The sequence below is a fragment of the Micromys minutus genome (genome assembly GCF_963924665.1).
Source record: "Micromys minutus genome assembly, chromosome: 1".
Classification (NCBI taxonomy): domain Eukaryota; kingdom Metazoa; phylum Chordata; class Mammalia; order Rodentia; family Muridae; genus Micromys; species Micromys minutus.
Window position 1 is genome coordinate 121,447,184 of NC_137969.1, and position 17,441 is coordinate 121,464,624.

At 41.1% G+C, this 17,441-nt stretch overlaps 1 protein-coding gene across 1 annotated transcript in view; it reads right to left on the reverse strand.

Annotated features, from left to right (window-relative positions):
* Positions 1-870: 870 nt before the first annotated feature.
* Positions 871-17,441, reverse strand: part of TMEM156 (transmembrane protein 156) — a gene marked incomplete at both ends in the record, with an annotated part of 34,012 nt that continues 17,441 nt past the window's right edge. The window contains 3 exons of the mRNA XM_080926194.1: positions 871-977; positions 8,339-8,422; positions 17,197-17,316. Of these exons, the coding sequence (XP_080782320.1) occupies positions 871-977; positions 8,339-8,422; positions 17,197-17,316 (311 nt within the window). The remainder of the gene's footprint in view (positions 978-8,338; positions 8,423-17,196; positions 17,317-17,441) is intronic.

The window sequence follows — 17,441 nt, forward strand, 5'->3', positions numbered from 1 at the left end:
ATCTGTCCCTGTGGAGAACACTGGCATAGCTGAGAAAGGAAAGGCCAAGGGCTTATTTTTTCTCTCTTCAGGGCAACCAAAAGCTACGGTAGCCTTTGAGGCCAAACTTCTTATCAGATGGTTCTTCCCACACAAACGTATTTCCCTCCTCCAGAGTTTCCACGTTTTGGCCTAGTATACCCTTTATCAAAACTTTCAATTTGACTGCTTGATTCAATTCGAACAAAATGCCAATTTCCTGCTAGAACCTGGACTGATACTACGAATTTGTGACACAGCCAGCCATGATAAACACAATAGAAGGTCTCCAGAAATGCCATTCTCTACCCCTTTCTGTCCCCATCTTTATATACTGTACATGACCGTATTGTCACTGTAGCCTTGGACTGCATACTTGCTGAAGCATCTCTAAGACACTCTTGAGCATCGTTTCCAATTATCGTTTCCAATTAGAATATATCAAGTCAAGGCATAGTCACCTAGACTATCCAATGTTAAATGTAACGTTTTTACTTCAGTGACTGGGTTCAACCGAACAAATCGCACACTCCCTTTTCTCCTTCTCTGACTGACTTGTGGCTCAACTCCAAGGCAAGTGATGTAAGAGATGAGCTGACGTTTCAGGGATGGCTGAACAGGCTAAGAGATTAGTCTAAGAGACTAAGAGATTAGCCTGATGATCCTCCCTAAATCTTGGAGAAAATAGGCTCTTTAGCTTCTGCCACCCAACTCCAGTGAGCTGGCTTCTGGAGTTTATCACAACTGTTTTCTCCACCCAGACAGAAATGCTGATGAGGGTCAACAGGAGTTCCTTTAGTCCATCCTGGCTTCTAATGCACAAGTCAAGTAGTCAATAGGGTTGAGCAGCACTCACCGTGTGTATTGATCTTGCTGGTGCACAGCAGAAGTGACTTCAAGCTCTGGTATTGAGGGAAGCGCTTCCATGACCCTCACTAAGGGCAACCGTTGAGTGGTCTCTACAGTTCAAGACAGAGAGCTGTGTCAGCCAATAGCAAGGCAAAAGGGACTCGTAATATGGACGTGTTGGAAGACTGCCCTGCCCTTCATCTAAAGAGGGTTCGGGCACTTTCTATCACTCATTCGATTTCTTCCCAATGGTTCTAATACTTTTAACCTGCTCCACACAGCTCTGTGTCTGTGCCTTTATTTCTTGCTTCACCTTCTTACTCTGTTTCCTGAGACTGTGACCTGAAGCCCTGCTAGAGTCACCATTAAAGGTAGCATTCATTCATCATTTAGTCCTCTAAAGGGGAAGACGACAAAACTTCCCCAACCAAAAGGGTCCAATGAGATCGGAAACACAGTCTCTGCTTGGGCCTGGAGCCCCCACATCCCTCTTATCTCCTCACATGACCCTTGTACTTGGCATCCTATGATTTTATTTCGTAGTCAGTAAATACACTAACCATACCTAGGGCACCTCTTCTGTCAGCCCAGCCTCACATCAAAATTCCCGGATACCTTCTGTCCCCATCTTTCAATGTCACCACCTTCCAGAAGATGCAAGAAAGAACCAGGGATAGACACGTGCCTGTCACTCCTGGGGATAAAGCAGGAGGGCTGTGAATTTGAGACCAGCCTGGGATACTGTGGGGCACAGTGAAGGTACCCTGATTTTCGATCGAGATAAATGAAGCCCTGGGGACCCTAAGGGACAGCAGGACGCTTCCTAGTCTCCCAGGAGATCAGGCCACTTAGCTACAGCCCCTGAACAGTCCCCTGGAGAGAGGTTTGAGTTCATGTAGGTCATGCCCCAAGTTCCTCCTCCAGGTAAGGATGTAAGCAGGACCACGCCCCCAAATATGTAGATGAGGTATTCCCAAGCTCTCAGGCTAAGCCAATAGGAAGTACCGGAGGCTGTCAGACCCTGAACCATCCCAAAACTGTTTATAAGAAGCCTATCTAGGATTAAAGGTGTGCAGGAATTACTCCATCATCTGAGAGCTTCTGTCATAAGAGCTGTAACACTACCGCTTGGGAAGAGATCCGCTCTCCCGAAATCGCCACTGCCAGAAGCTCTCCTAGACACCCCTGGAGTCTCCTGCTGGCTCAGCCTGGCCGACGTCCTCAGAGAGTGGTGGAAAGGAAGCAGGGCAGCACCAGTAGCTAAAGCAGCAGAACGGGTTCCCCCAAGCCCCAACTTGAGTTCTCTCCCCTTCACCTGAACCAGAGCACCTAACTGGACCAGAGATCTCCGTGTAAGGCCTCCAGAACACAGGCCCACACAGGTCCTTGTATCATGGCAAAGAAGTAAGTTCTGCCAGGCATAAATTTGGAAGCAATGTTTTTAGATGAGAATTTGGCATGACCGACTGTTTAATTCTGCTTTGGTTGTCTCTGAGCTAAGCCATCCCCACTTAAGGAGCAACTCAAAGAAGCAGAGATTACACACATATATTGTGTTAAGGCACTGTGTAGGGTAATTGGTTACACCGCATAAACTAATATAGCAATCGGCCTGAACTTCACCAGCGGCAATTATTACAAATTCAGGTTCTTGGGTTCTGTCTAAGATCTATTAGATTTGAATCCCCCCTTCCCAGAAGCCTGGGAGCCTGGATGTTCTAGACTTCCAAATTGACATGGGTGTACATGAAAGCTTTCAGAATAAATTTTCTGTGCAAATAATTGCTTAGACATCCCTTAACAAGACATCTTGGGCGGCCTTCAGCAGTCTGAGATTTGAAGGCTCCTCTTAAAGGTTATATCAAAGGAGCCTACTCATAAAATGAAATAATTATCAAGGAGAATTAATAAAGCTCTCCTGACTAGAGAGCCAGGCTGCTCACCGCCTGCTTGTGGATTCGGTTTGTGGATGCTTCGCAGCATCGAATAACCATAATGTAGTATCAAAAACTACGACCTGTCAAAATGATGGCTGGACTGGAATATTCTCTAGTGTTACAATATTTTCGGTTTCTCCTAGTCTCCAAAGACATGCAACTCCTATGCTAATTGCAAAGCCTCTAAGAATTGATTTAAAAAAAAAAAAAAAACACCCAAAGTCAAATGTGTGTCATTTAAATACCTTCTTCAGCACAACCAAGACAAGTGAATATATTTTTCCCTTTCACAAGACACTGGAAAATAGTTTCTTTCAAATTCTATAAATTCACCAATGCTTGTGAAGGCAACAGGGGCTGTCAGGAGTATTTGAAAACATCACAAATGTCTTTTCAAGAATGTGTCAATTCTCTCTCCCAAACATCTGACATTTTTCAGGAACCTCCAAAGAGCTTTTAAAAATTAAAAAGTACCCCAGTGTGGATATCGGCCTGACTGAATCTCACAGACAGGACAGACTTCCAGCAGTAGAATAAAGCCTATCACACTGCCTGTGGTGATGTCCAGGCTGCCCTGCAATGATTTCTATTACTGTTCAAAGGTCTTTTTGGACCTAGGACATCTGGGGTCTAACCTCAGTTCACCCTTCCAGTGTAACTTTGTGTTGCCACCATTTAACCTGCAAGGGGTTTTCACATCACTTTGTTTCTGGTGGGTTTTCTGTCCAAGATCGGTTCATTTCCCACAGGGGAACATATCTATACCTCATGTTTGGAAAGTCTGTTTTTCCCATCAATTCCTTTGTGTGCTTGTCTCCAAACTACTTGGTCAGTACACACACACACACACACACACAAACACACACACACATTCTACATGTAATAGGTTTGGGAGTGGGTGGGTGAGTATGTACAGATGCATGGATGTGCATGCACAAGTGAACATGTGTGTACTCATGTAGAAGCCAGAGGTGCCATTTCTTCTCAGGCCCAGCCCTCCTGCTGCTGTTTTGAAGCAGGGTCTCCCACTGGCCTGGGGTCTCACCTAAGTTAGGCTCCCCGGCCAGTGAGCCCCAGAGATCTGCCTGTCTCTGTCACCACTGTCGGCACTTTTTAAAAATAGGTCCTGGCTATTCCTGAATTCGGGTCCTCCTATTTGCAAACAACCTACTGACTTAATTTTGTTGTCAGTAGGTAGAGGGTCCAGGCAGGGCCCATCTGGGAAAAGATGGAGGACATGTTGGAAGCATATTTTCTGCAGCCCTTCTTTTTAGAGCTGGTATAAATGGTTGTCACATAAAGACATCCAGTGGATGCCTAGAATAAATCACTCTATTCCAGCTGTGGACTCTTCACACTTACGAATTTCTTCCTTCAAGAAAAAGAGCCATCTTTTGCATTTTGAGCCAGTCTATAACCATGCGAATAGCTATAACCTTCCCTGTTTTATGAACCCAACCTGCATTTTAAGAGTCATCAATATGAAGGGTAATAGTTAAGCAAGTAAAAATTAAGATTTCATGTTATCTTGCTTAGTTGCCAAAACATCTGGCACAAGTCATTTATCTTCTGTTCGGCAGAAAATTGAAACCTGCATAGTCTTTATTATCCTGGTCATAAACGTGCTGGGAACTATAACTTTACACGGCTGTTAGTTTTATTTGGGGATACTATGAATTGGGCCATCCACCTACTTTTGACATTCGCTAAGCAAGCCTCTTTCAAGTGTCAATTTTCTCTTCTCTAGATTACTTAGGACCCGCCCACACTAACTGCAGGAAAGAAAATGCTCTTAGCCAATGCCAAACTGTCTCTTTCGAGGATTCACGGTGTCACGGAAGCTGCTACGGCCTTTTAGAGGGAATGTGTTTCATCTCCATTCCCAGGGTTAGATATAAAGAGCAAGAAGAGTTTTGATGGGAACCAGCCTGATCCCCAGGTCGAGACTCCATTGAATACTGTGCTACAGAGCACGCTGATTGGGCAGAAGTGATTAAACCCTGTCTCTGGGAACTGCCTATAAACCAGTGACCAACAGATTATAAACCCTCTGTGCCTGCGTATCTTCGGTTGCTTTGACCATAAACCCCCTTAGACTTCGTTTTCTCATCAGCGGAAGAATGAAATGCTTATATATTTAAGTAAATTCATTTGTGTTAAAGAACAGCACGGATACAGCGCTGGATTCGTCAAGGGTTTCCCTTCTAAGATAGCCTGGATTCTCTGTAACGGTGCTGGGGCTCGGTGCAGGAAGAGCTGGGCCTGAGGCACCAGTATTTGCTGTGGGTATTCAGTAAAGAGAGTTAAGAACAAAGAGCTTTGGGTTCTGATAGTTTCATCACTGGGGGCAAGATATGGAATGACACCTTCTCCCCCTCGGCAGCTGGACCGAGTGGAAGTACCGATGTCAGAGACCCAGCATGCAAGTGGGTTCCTGTTCATCTCAGAAACGTGAGGCAGTGGCTGAAGGGATGGCTCAGCAGTTAAGAGCCCGTACTATCCTGCGCATTCATTTTCACCTTTTCCATTCTTTATATTCATTTCTTGATTTTAAATTTTATTTTTGATATATATTCTTTTGAAACTGGATCTTGCTATGTAGCCCCGAGTGTCCTGAAACTCACTATGTAGACCATTCTGGCCTCAAACTCACTGAGATCTGCCTGTCTCTGCCTCCGAGTGCTGACATTAAAGGTGTGGGCCATTACACCTAGCAGGATTCATTTCTTGCTGGCCTTACCTTTCCTATACCTACGTCCCCCTAGGGCTGTGCTGTTTCATAAACCTTATCATGAGTGAACGGCCTTCCAAAAGCTATGCTACCGTGAAGGATACAAGGATGGGTGAAACACGTCATCACCCAGGTGACGACGATAACTGATAAATGAGACGTTAAGGAAATGAACACCGACATGGAGGAAGGTATCAGGGGCCCACGTCTGCCACGTGACACGTGTCGGGCATTCGAGGGAGCTCTCCTTGTTTCTCTTTTGGAGGGTGGATGTTTGGGGGATGGATGAGTCTCCCTCCATCGCAGTGGGTACCTGTGTGACGATTCTAGTTTTGTAGTTCGAGTCTCAAAGGCTCTCTGGAGGGGGTGGCTCGCACTGACTGGGGACTATTGAATGTGGCACAAAGGCATAGCTTTTCCCGTTCCCTTTCTTCATCTCAGGCTACCGCATTACCAGAGACTCATTTTCTTCTTTCTTTCTTTTTTTTCTTACCCCTATCACCCTGCTGCCTGTAATCCATCATTACAAAGAGCGGCCTTAAAAATGGTGCTCAGGGGAGCTTTGAATTTCTTTCCACTTCTTTCAAAAAAGAACAACTTAGAATGGTGGGTGGTGGGGGGCATTTAGGATAAAGGAATATAAATAAAAAGAAATCCACCTCTTCTTCATTTGAAGATGCTAAGCCTCAAAAGAATTGTTGGTCTTTAAAAAAAAAAAAAGGCATCACCCTGGCTCTGCACTGAACAGTAAAGCTATATGCCTGGTAATAAAGTCAGGGGGCTTTGATTGAGAGCCATTGAGGGAAGGCAGGCCCAAGACTGGGTTTTGTTTTGTTTTGTTTTGTTTTGTTTTGTTTTTTTTTTTTTGGATGCAGGAAAGCCACAGGCTCATAAATATAACTTGTGAGGTTCATCTTGTGGCTAGCCAGGACTTAAAATTTGTGACTTCTCCAATTATATGAAGTGACAAGGGAACAACTGATTTGTTCTCAGACAAGATTGCTGTGCTCAAAATTATGGCCAGGAACAAGAACTGGCCAAGCTTTCTCAGGCAACTACAAACCTCGGCAGAGCTGGGTTAAACCATTCCTGAGGTACAGGCAGGTATACTACATAAGAAAGCCGACAAACAGAAGGATCACCATTACTCCCCTTTAAAAATCTATTTTTCTCCTTCAAACAACTCTATGGGCTGTTTTTGGATATATTATTAATTAAAAAATTTTCATGAACCACACAAAATTTCCATTGACTTGACTCATAGAGCTGACACCAAACATTGTTTAGCTAATGTTTACTAACCAACCACGGCTTAATAACTTGCTATCACCCACTAGGAAGTCTAAATTATTTAAATTTAGGTCCTTAGGTGCACATAGTCTAATTTTTCCCCAGATTTAGGATGACTGCCTGTTTCAGTAGCTAACAAAAGCCTTGGGCACATGATCCCCCAGGGATATGCTGAGTGGATCTCTAGGCGGCTGCTGTTGCCCTGCAGTAGAAGACAGGGCATTGTCTAGTTTCTTGTCATTATAAGAGTTTACACAGCAGATCTGAAGCCTCCTTTTCTATCTTTTCACAAGTGCAAAGGAACTGTCCACCCACTGGAGACAAAGAATATTAGTAAATACCACTCCATTCTGTGGCTTTCCAAGGAGTCCAAAATATTCTCTCATGCCGGGCATACAAGCATAATCCTACCACTTGGGGGGCCGAGGCAGGATAACTATAATCTTGAGGGCCAGTCTGGGCTATGTTGGAAGACCTCCTCTCTCTCTCTCTCTCTCTCTCTCTCCCTCCCTCCCTCCCTCCCTCCCTTCCTCCCTTCCTCCCTCTCCCTCCCCCTCTCCCTCTCTTCCTCCCCCTTCTCTCTCTTCCTCCTCCTCTCCCCCCCCCTCACACACACACACACACACACACAGAGAGAGAGAGAGAGAGAGAGAGAGAGATTAGGAATTGTCACACAGACTGGAGGAGATTAAAATGAAAACTAACAGAAGCCAGGCCTTGTAACAGGTACTCAGGAGGCTGAGGCAGGAGGATCACAAGTTTGAGTACCACCTTAACTATACAGTAAATTATAGCAATGTAATGGGATCTGGCCTCAAAATTTAGAAAGGGTAGATGGGTGTAGCGTGCCTGCCTGGTATGCCCAAGGTCCTAGATTGGACTTCTAGTTTTTTAAAAAATCATTTCTCTTTTGTGAAGGTAAAGGACACCTCCTGACTATATCTCAGTCTTTCCTTTCAATGTGTTTTGACAGCAGGGACTCAGAAAGAGCTCACACTATCAGAGAGAGATAAAGTCTGAGCCAGAGCATCTGGGCTCACAGATCCTCTAATTAGGATCCCCTTAGTCCCTCCCTGCTCCTCCGGAGAGGACAGGGGGCTTTTTAATTGAGGCTATTATGAGTTCTCTTTACACAATGACGCCCCACGAAGTGAAGGCTCCAGCAGAAGTTCTGCCCACTTTACAATTGCTTCATGCAATGCTGAGAAATAATGATATCTTGTCTCATTTAAAAATAAACCCCAGGCGTATTCCCTATGGCTTTCTCTCCCCTGCCTACTCACGAGTTTCTTCTTGCCAATTAGGCAAAGTTTCCATTATTTAAGGAGGTGGCTTTGATCATAACTGTCCCCTGATAATGAGACGTACCAAGCTGGATTCCGTTTGGCACGGTTCCTTTATTCCAAACCCAAGGCTATTTAAAATGAACTCGGATCTCAAGTTTGCTCTGAACAGATACCACATGTTTGGGAGTTCCTGTCTTGTGCCGTATGTTGCCTGATGCAGAACTCACCTGCAATAACCCTCACGTTCAAAGCACTAAGCTTCGCAGAGTCACCCCCTCTTAAGAGAACGGATGTAGATTTGTACTTTTTACCTGTTCCAAGAAAAGAAATTAAACATTTAGATGACAAACAAGCACATTCTGCCTGCTGTGGTGGTCCTTGCCTCCAATCCCAGCACTTGGGAAACTGAGGCAGGAGGATCCTGATTGAAGTCAGTCTGAACTACCTAATAAGGCCCTGGTCCCCCTCCTTTCCAGAATAACATTCTTGCTGTTTTCCTTGTTGTAGTTCAAAGGGTTAAGCAACAAGACATTAAGGGCGTTTACTGTTAAGTTCTCTTTCAGTAACAAACACAAGGGCCTGTTGGTACAAGTCTTTAACCTCATGGCACTAGGGAGACAGAGGCAGATATATCTCTGTGAGTTCCAGGCCAGCCAGGGTTACACACTGGTCCCTGTCTCAAAACAAACAAACAATCCACAAAACAACAACAACAAACCACAGACTCTTTCTAAAATAATGGCTTCTCCGTTACCGTAAATATCATTTTGGCCCATCTGCTCATGAAAGTATCAGCCCTTATTTAAAAAATACTGTTTTTATCTACATTGATATGATATGCACAGTACTAGGGATTAATTAGAGTACATTTTAGATTAACTGTATGTATTAATTGTGTGTATTAATTGTGTGTGCATGAGTATTGTAGGTTATTTCATTACTTTATGTGCTTAGACATGTAAGAAAAACCTCTGTAAAGCCACCAAATTTGTCATCTGGATAAATATTTGAAAGAATTTAACATACTTCCCACTACCCATGTCTTTCTATGCATTTTCTTGCCTTGTTTCTTTATTTCTTAAATTGTATTCATATAAGAAAATAGTTCAAGAAACATAGAACTATGAATTATTTTTAAATAACATCACTTACTTAAAATAAAGATTTCAATGCCTATATGATATCAAATCAAATGCTCAGGCCCTTTGCCACCTGGAACAGCAGAGATCCAGGAACACAGGCCTGGTAATATTACACTGTAAGTAACCAAAGCACAGAGAGGGCTAGGCGAAGCACGTGGAAAACCTTCCTCTGCTGCCCTCAGTAGGGCCGGACCTCTGGCAGAGGGAGTCGGGAGTCCACCCAGAAAGCCTGGGCTCACAGACTAAACACACTGGCCCACAGTAAGGCACAGGCCCTTGTCAGTGGGAACCGGAGTCTGCCCCAGAAAGACAGTGCTTGAAGTTCAACTCTACAGACCCTCTTACACCTGGACCAGAGAGGAGCCTGACACATAGGCCCAGGGAGAGCACATCAGGAGTCCTCAGAGAGCAGAAAGTATCATGCTATCTGGAAAAGGGTCCATTTTGGCCTAGAGAAAGAGCCAGGTCCCTGCCAGTAGTACTCAGGACCTGTGGGCAGAGGGCTGAGCTCCCAGAACAGCCTCACAAGAACTCCCACACCTGAGCCTACGAAGACAGAGCTGAGTCACGGTTACCAGAACTCACTGCTTGCCCACTAAAAGTTGAACACGCAGAAGCAATTTTCTTCCTGAGCCCATGGGCCCTCAGATCCACAGGAGAGACGGGTGCCAGTCACTGACAACAAGACCATGTATAATCACAGAAAACAAGATGGCAAGAGGAAAACAAAAGAACTTAAGCAATGGAAACCAAGACAACCTGGCAACATCACCACAGTTCTCCCACCAGAGCAAGCACTGGATGGCCAAATACTCCAGAAAAAGAAGAATCAGACCTGAAATCGTACCTCAGGATGATGATGGAGATCTTTAAAAAGAGCTTGAATAACTCCATTAAACAAGTATGGGAGGACAACCATTAACAAATAGAAGCGTTTAAAGAGGAAACATGAAAATCATTCAAAAAACTACAGGAAATCACAACCAAAGAGATGAAGGAATTGAAAATGGAAATAGAAACAATAAAGAAAACACAAAAAGAGACAATCCTGAAGATGGAAAACCTAAAAATGAAATCAGGAGTCACAGATGCAAGCATGACCAACAGACTACAAGAGATGGAAGAGAGAATCTCAGGGGCTGAAGACAACATTGAAAACATAGACAAAACATTCAGAGAAGATGCAAAAACCAAAAAGCTCCTAACCCAAAATGTACAGGAGATCCAAGACACAATGAAAAGACCAAACCTAAGGATGAAAGGAATAGAACAGGGTGAAGAATATCAACTAAGAGGCACAGTAAATATCTTCAACAAAATTGTAGAAGAAAACTTCCCTACCCTTAAGAATAAGATGACCGTGAGCATAAAAGAAGCCTACAGAACTCCAAATAAGTAAGACCAGTAAAGAAATTCTTTCTGACACATAATAATCAAAATACCAAGTGTTCAAAACAAAGAAAGAATACTAAAAGCAGTAAGAAAAAAAGGTCATGTAACATATAAAGGCAGACCAATCAGAATTATACCTAACTTCTCAACAGAGACTATGAAAGCTAGAAGATCCTGGACAGACATCATACAGACCCTAAGAAAACACAAATGTCAGCCCAGGTTACTATACTCAGCAAAACTCTCAATCACCATAGATGGAGAGACCAAGATATTCCAGGACAAAACTAAATTTACACAATATCTGACCACAAATCCAGCCCTACAAAGAATAATAAATGGGAAACTCAACACAAGGAGAGAAACTACATCCTAGAAAAAACAAGAAAATAACTAATCAAGAAAACCAAAAGAAGAAAGACACACAGACATAATTCTACCTCTAAAAGCAAAAATAGCAGGAAACAGCAACCACTATTCCTTAATATCTGTTAACATAAATAGATTCAATCCCCCAATAAAGAGATATAGGCTATCAGACTGGATACATAAGCAGAATCTAGCATTTTGCTGCATACAGGAAACTCATCTCAGAGACAAAGACAGACACTATCTCAGAGTAAAAGGCTGGGAAAAAACCTTCCAAGCAAACAAGCCCAAGAAACAAGCTGGAGTAGCCATTTTAATATCGAATAAAGTACATTTTCAACCAAAAGTTATCAAAAAAGATAAGGAAGGACACTTTTTACTCACTACAAGGAAAATTTATCAGGATGAATTCTCAATCCTTAACATATATGCTCCAAATACAAGAGCACCCATATTCATAAAAGAAACCCTACTAAAGCTCAAAACATACTTTGCACCGCACACAATAATAGTGGGAGACTTTAACACCCCACTCTCATCAATGGACAGATCACAGAAGCAGAAACTGAACAAGGAAAACTAGCAGAGGTTATGAACCAATTAGAATTAATAGACATCTACAGAACATTTTACCCTAAAACAAAAAAGTACACCTTTTTCTCAGCACCTCACGGCACCTTCTACAAAACTGACCATATAGTTGGTCACAAAACAAGCCTCAATAGATATAAGAAGATTGAAATACTCCCATGCATCCTATCAGATCACCATGGACTAAGGCTGGTCTTTAATAACAACAAAAACAACAAAAAGCCCATATACACATGGAAGCTGAACAATGTTCTACTCAACACTAGCATGGTCAAAGAAGAAATAAAGAAAGAAATTGAGGATTTTCTAGAATTTAAAGAAAATGAAAGCACAACATACCCAAACTTATGGGATATAATGAAAGCAGTACCAAGAGGAAAATTCACAGATCTGAGTGCCTCCAAAAAGAAACTGGAGAAAGCATACAGTAGCAACTTGACAGCACAGTTGAAAGCTCTAGAACAAAAAGAAGCAGATACACCCAAGAGGAGTAGACAGCAAGAAAGAATCAAACTCAGAGCAGAAATTAACCAAATAGAAACAAAAAGAACCATTCAAAGAATCAACAAAACCAAGTGCTTGTTCTTTGAGAAAATTAACAAGATCGAGAAACTCTTACCCAGACTAACTAGAGGGCAAAGAGAGAGTATCCAAATTAACAAAATCAGAAATTAAAGTGGAGACATAACAACTGAAACTGAGAAAATTCAAGAAATCATCAGATCCTACTATACAAGCCTATACTCAACAAAACTGGAAAATCGAGAGGAAATGGATACATTCCTAGACAGATACCAGATACTAAAGTTAAACCAGGACCAGGCAAACCATCTAAACAATCTCATAACACCTAAAGAAATAGAAGCAGTCATCAAAAGCCTCCCAACCAAAAAAAGCCCAGGACCAGATTGGTTCAGTGCAGAATTCGATCAGACATTTATTGACAACCTAATACCAACAATCTCCAAACTATTTCACAAAATAGAGTCAGATGGAACACTACCGAACTCATTTTTCGAGGCCACAATAACCCTCATTCCTAAACCACATAAGGAAAGAGAACTTCAGACCAATCTCACTTATGAACATTGCATCAAAAATACTCAACAAAATTCTGGCAAACTGAATTCAAGAACAGATCAAAATGGTCATTCACCATGATGAAGTAGACTTGATCTCTGGGATACAGGGATGGTTTAATATATGGAAATCCATCAATGTAATCCACCATATAAACAAACTTAAAGAAAAAAACCAGATGATCATCTCACTAGCTGCTGAGAAAACATTTGTCAAAATTCAACACCCCGTCATGTTCAAAGTCTTGGAAAGAACAGGAATCCAAGGCCCATACCTAAACATAATAAAAGCAATCTACAGCAAACCAATAGCCAACATCAAACTTAAGGGTAAGAAACTTGAAGAAATCCCACTAAAATCAGGGACTAGACAAGGCTGCCCACTCTCCCCCTACCTATTCAACATAGTACTGGAAGTCCTGGCCAGAGCAATTAGACAGCAAAAGGAAATCAAAGGGATACAAATCAGAAAGAAAGAAGTAAAAATATCACTATTTGCAGATGACATGATAATATACTTAAGTGAACCCAAAACTTTCACCAGAGAACTTTTACAGATGATAAACAACTTCAGCAAAGTGACTGGATATAAAAATTAACTCAAACAAATCAGTAGCTTTCCTCTATTCAAAGGACAAACATGCTGAGAAAGAAATTAGGAAAACGATACCCTTCACAATAGTCACAAACAATATGGAATACCTTGGTGTGACTCTAACTAAGCAAGTGAAGGACCTGTATGACAAGAACTTCAAATCTCTAAAGAAGGAAATTGAAAAAGATCTCAGAAGATGGAAAGATCTCCCATGCTCATGGATTAGAAGGATCAGCATTTTTTAAATGGCCATCTTACCAAAAGCAATCTACAGATTCAATGCAATCTCCATCAAAATTCCAACTCAATTCTTCAAAGAGTTGGAAAGAGCAATTTGCAAATTCATCTGGAATAACAAAAAACCTAGAATATTCAAATCCATCCTCAACAACAAGAAAACATCTGTGGGAATCAACATCCCTGACCTCAAGCTATATTACAAGGCAATTGAGTTAAAAACCACATGGTACTGGTACAGAGATAGGCAGGTTGATCAATGGAACAGAAAAGAAGATCCAGAAATAAACCCTCACACATATGGTCACTTGATTTTTGACAAAGGAGCTGAAAACATTCAATGAAAAAGAACAGTCTCTTCAACAAATGGTGTTGGCTCAACTGGCACTCAGCATGCAGAAGAATGAAAATAGATCCTTTCTTATCTCTTTGGCCAAAACTCAACTGCAAGTGGATAAAAGATCTCCACATTAAATCTCTAAACTGAAACTATTAGAAGATAAAATAGGGAAAACCTTAGAACACATAAGCACAGGGGAAATTTTCCTAAACAGAACACCAATGGTTTGTGCTCTAAGACCAAGGATCAAGAAATGGGACTTAATGAGATTACAAAGTTTCTGTAAAGCTAAGGACACTGTCAAGAAAACAAAATGGCAGCCAACAGATTGGGAAAAGATGTTTACCAACCCCACATCTGATAGAGGTCTAATATCCAATATGTACAAAGAACTCAAGAAGTTAGACGCCAGAATATCAAACAATCCTATTAAAAAATGAGGTACAGAGCTAAACAAAAAAATTCTCAATTGAGGAATATCAAATGGCTGAGAATCATTCTAAGTGCTTGACATCCCTAGTCATCAGGGAAATGAAAATCAAACAACCCTGAGATTCCACCTCACACCAGTCAGAATGGCTGAGATCAAAAATTCAGATGACAGCAGATGCTGGCAAGGATGAGGAGAAAGAGGAACACTCCTCCACTGTTGGTGGGGTTCTAAGCTGGTACAAGCACTCTGGAGATCAGTCTGGAGTTCCTCAGAAAATTGGACATAGTCCTACCTGAACACCCAGTTATTCCACTTCTGGGAATATTCCCCAGAGATGCTCCAACACACAATAAGGACACATGCACCACAATGTTCATAGCAGCCCTATTTATAACAGCCAGAAGCTGATAAGAACTCAGATGTCCTTCAGTAGATGAATGGATACAAAAATTGTGGTATATTTACAATGGAATACTACGCAGCTATTAGAAACAATGACTTTATGAAAGTCCTAGGAAAATGGATGTATCTAGAGAATATCATCCTGAGTGAGGTAACCCAGTCACAAAAGAACAGACATAATACGCAGTCACCGATAGTTGGATACTAGCCTCAGAAAGCTCTGAATACCCCAGAAACAACTCGCAGATCATATGAAGCTCAAAAAAGAAAGGCCAAAAAGTGAAAGTCTCAGTCCTTCTTAGGAAAAAAAATAAGTGTATAACACCCTCTCAAGTGTGGTACACCTGGACTTTAAATCATTAATAATCCAAGAGCTAAGAATATAGCCTTGTAGTAATTTTTGGTACTTAAAAATCATTATGTTTAATCTATACCCACCAAGAAAACTCTGACTGTTTCCATGTTACATTCTGTTCTATATGCACTTTATGCTTATGGTAACTAGTAAGATTTCAATGCATACTATCAAACCTCTAAAAGAATTAAGTACTGAGAAAAAGATATTCATATAGTGTTATGCCAAAATGCTTTTAAAAATCTGTACATGTATCTCTCTTTTTTAAATAAAGTTGTAAGAAAAAAAGAAATAAATAAACGTTCTGAAAATGGAGGTAATATTTGCACGAGAAAAAAAAAAAAGACAGCCTCCAGGAAAACATCACATGACACAACTGAGTCTCCATAGAAACCAGAGATTTCCACTTCAATTCGTCACCTTTTGTTTTACAAAACTTTTAAAGACAAATATCTACTTCAAATTAAAAATAAATAACACAGATATACCCACATAAATTGAAAAGCTCTCAAATTAAATAATACAACCTTAATGAGTTTATTCTATTAAAAGCAGACTCTATTTTGATCTCTCTTTGCCTGTCTATTAGTCTGACGCTCTACAGTACCCGTCTACCTCTATGCTTCCATTATCAGTTTTCCCAGAACGTTAGTTACAGAACCCTGGTCCTTCCCACCACATTATCTGTTGCTCTATTCTTTGTATTAATAGTCAGAACTTTTTCTTCTTCCACTTTGACATGTTTATTCTCAATTTTTTAGCCTTACCATAAAACACATAAGCCTACATATCTGATTACATTTGTCAAGACGATTTCTTGGAGAAACCCAATTTCTTTCTATCCAGGGCATTATGGAATCACTGATCTAGTTATTCTAATCAAAGAACAGTTTTTTTATTTTTACGACTATCTTCAGATTGTGCTCATTTACGATTTCATATTCTTAAAATGTATTTCTACACTAGTTCTACCCAACCCTTTATTTAAAGGTTTTTCAGGAGACTGTTACTCCAGAAAAAAAAAAAAAAAAAAAAAAAAAAAAAAAAAAAAAAACCTAACTTCATGATTGCAAAAATTATTCAAAAACATTTTATTTACATGAATCAGTCTATTTCACATTGAATTTGTTTCAAAGCCCGGCCCTCCTCTACTTCATCTGGTTTTTAGCACCAGGTACCTGGGTACAGCATTAAAAAGATAATTAATATGTATTAAAATTTGGGTGAATTCAATTAGCATAGTTAAATTTTATGATTTTCATAATCAATTTACTAACACAAATTGTGTTTTTCTTTTGTTAAGTGCTGCAAATATATGAACCGCATTTGAAAATTTTTAAAAAAGATATCAAATCTTTATACGGTAACTTTGCTAATTGTGCAGCTTTGGACAAAACCACTAACTTTTCTGAGTTTGGTCATTTTTTCCCCTTTGCATGCATAAAATACAAATAATAGCACTGTTATTTTTCATCCAGGGGCTAAGACAAATACCAAAACCAAAAGCAAACTTGGGGGAGGGATTTATTTGTCTACACTTCCTGGTAACAGCAGCCTAGCATGGAGGGCAGTCCAGGCAGGCCTGCTTGTCATTGTCACCTCCACCAGGAACCTCAGGGCACAGCAGGAAACACAGCAGGAGCTTCTTTCCTGTCTTTCCTGATAGGTGATCCCGGTCATTCTGATTTTTAAAGTTGTTTAGCATTGCTCCTACCATCCTGACTGCAAAGACTTCTAGTTCTGCCCTATCCGAATTTGCTAGTGATGTCCATACTCATTGTCATCTAGAGGCCACTCTGCTCAGGGTCTCTGCAAATGTCACCATGTCTTCTGCCTCTTTCTGCCCTCACTTCCACTAAGCCCTCTCAGCCCCCATCCAGACAGTTCCTTCTTTACCTTAACCTTCTTGTCCATGTGCCATAGAAAGGCATAGAACCACGGGTGTTGGCATCTACCCTACGCTTTCAGTCCCTTAGAGTATCTAGAACCAGCCATTTACACATAGTAGGTACACAATAAGTGTCTGGCTGAACTAAAAACAAAATCATGGGAGAAGAAGGGTAAATGGGTATTTGTATGTGTTTCCCTGGGCAAAGGAATGGATGCCCTCACAGAGACAACCCTTGCTGCGTTTAGTTCTCAATACTTACTCTGCCTTCTCCGCACTCTCCTGTGGTCTTCAAGTATTTTGTGGATAATAAAGACGATACCCAGAATAAAAACTAACAGCACTAAGATGTACCAAGTGATCTTCATGGAACAAGTGACAGCTGCAAAAAATAAAAATAAAAAATAAATAAATAAACACTATGAAAAGTAAAAGACTAGTAGCAGCGTAGGTACTCACCAACACAGTTCTAGCATCTCTATAGCTCACAGGGAGCAAGGACAGATC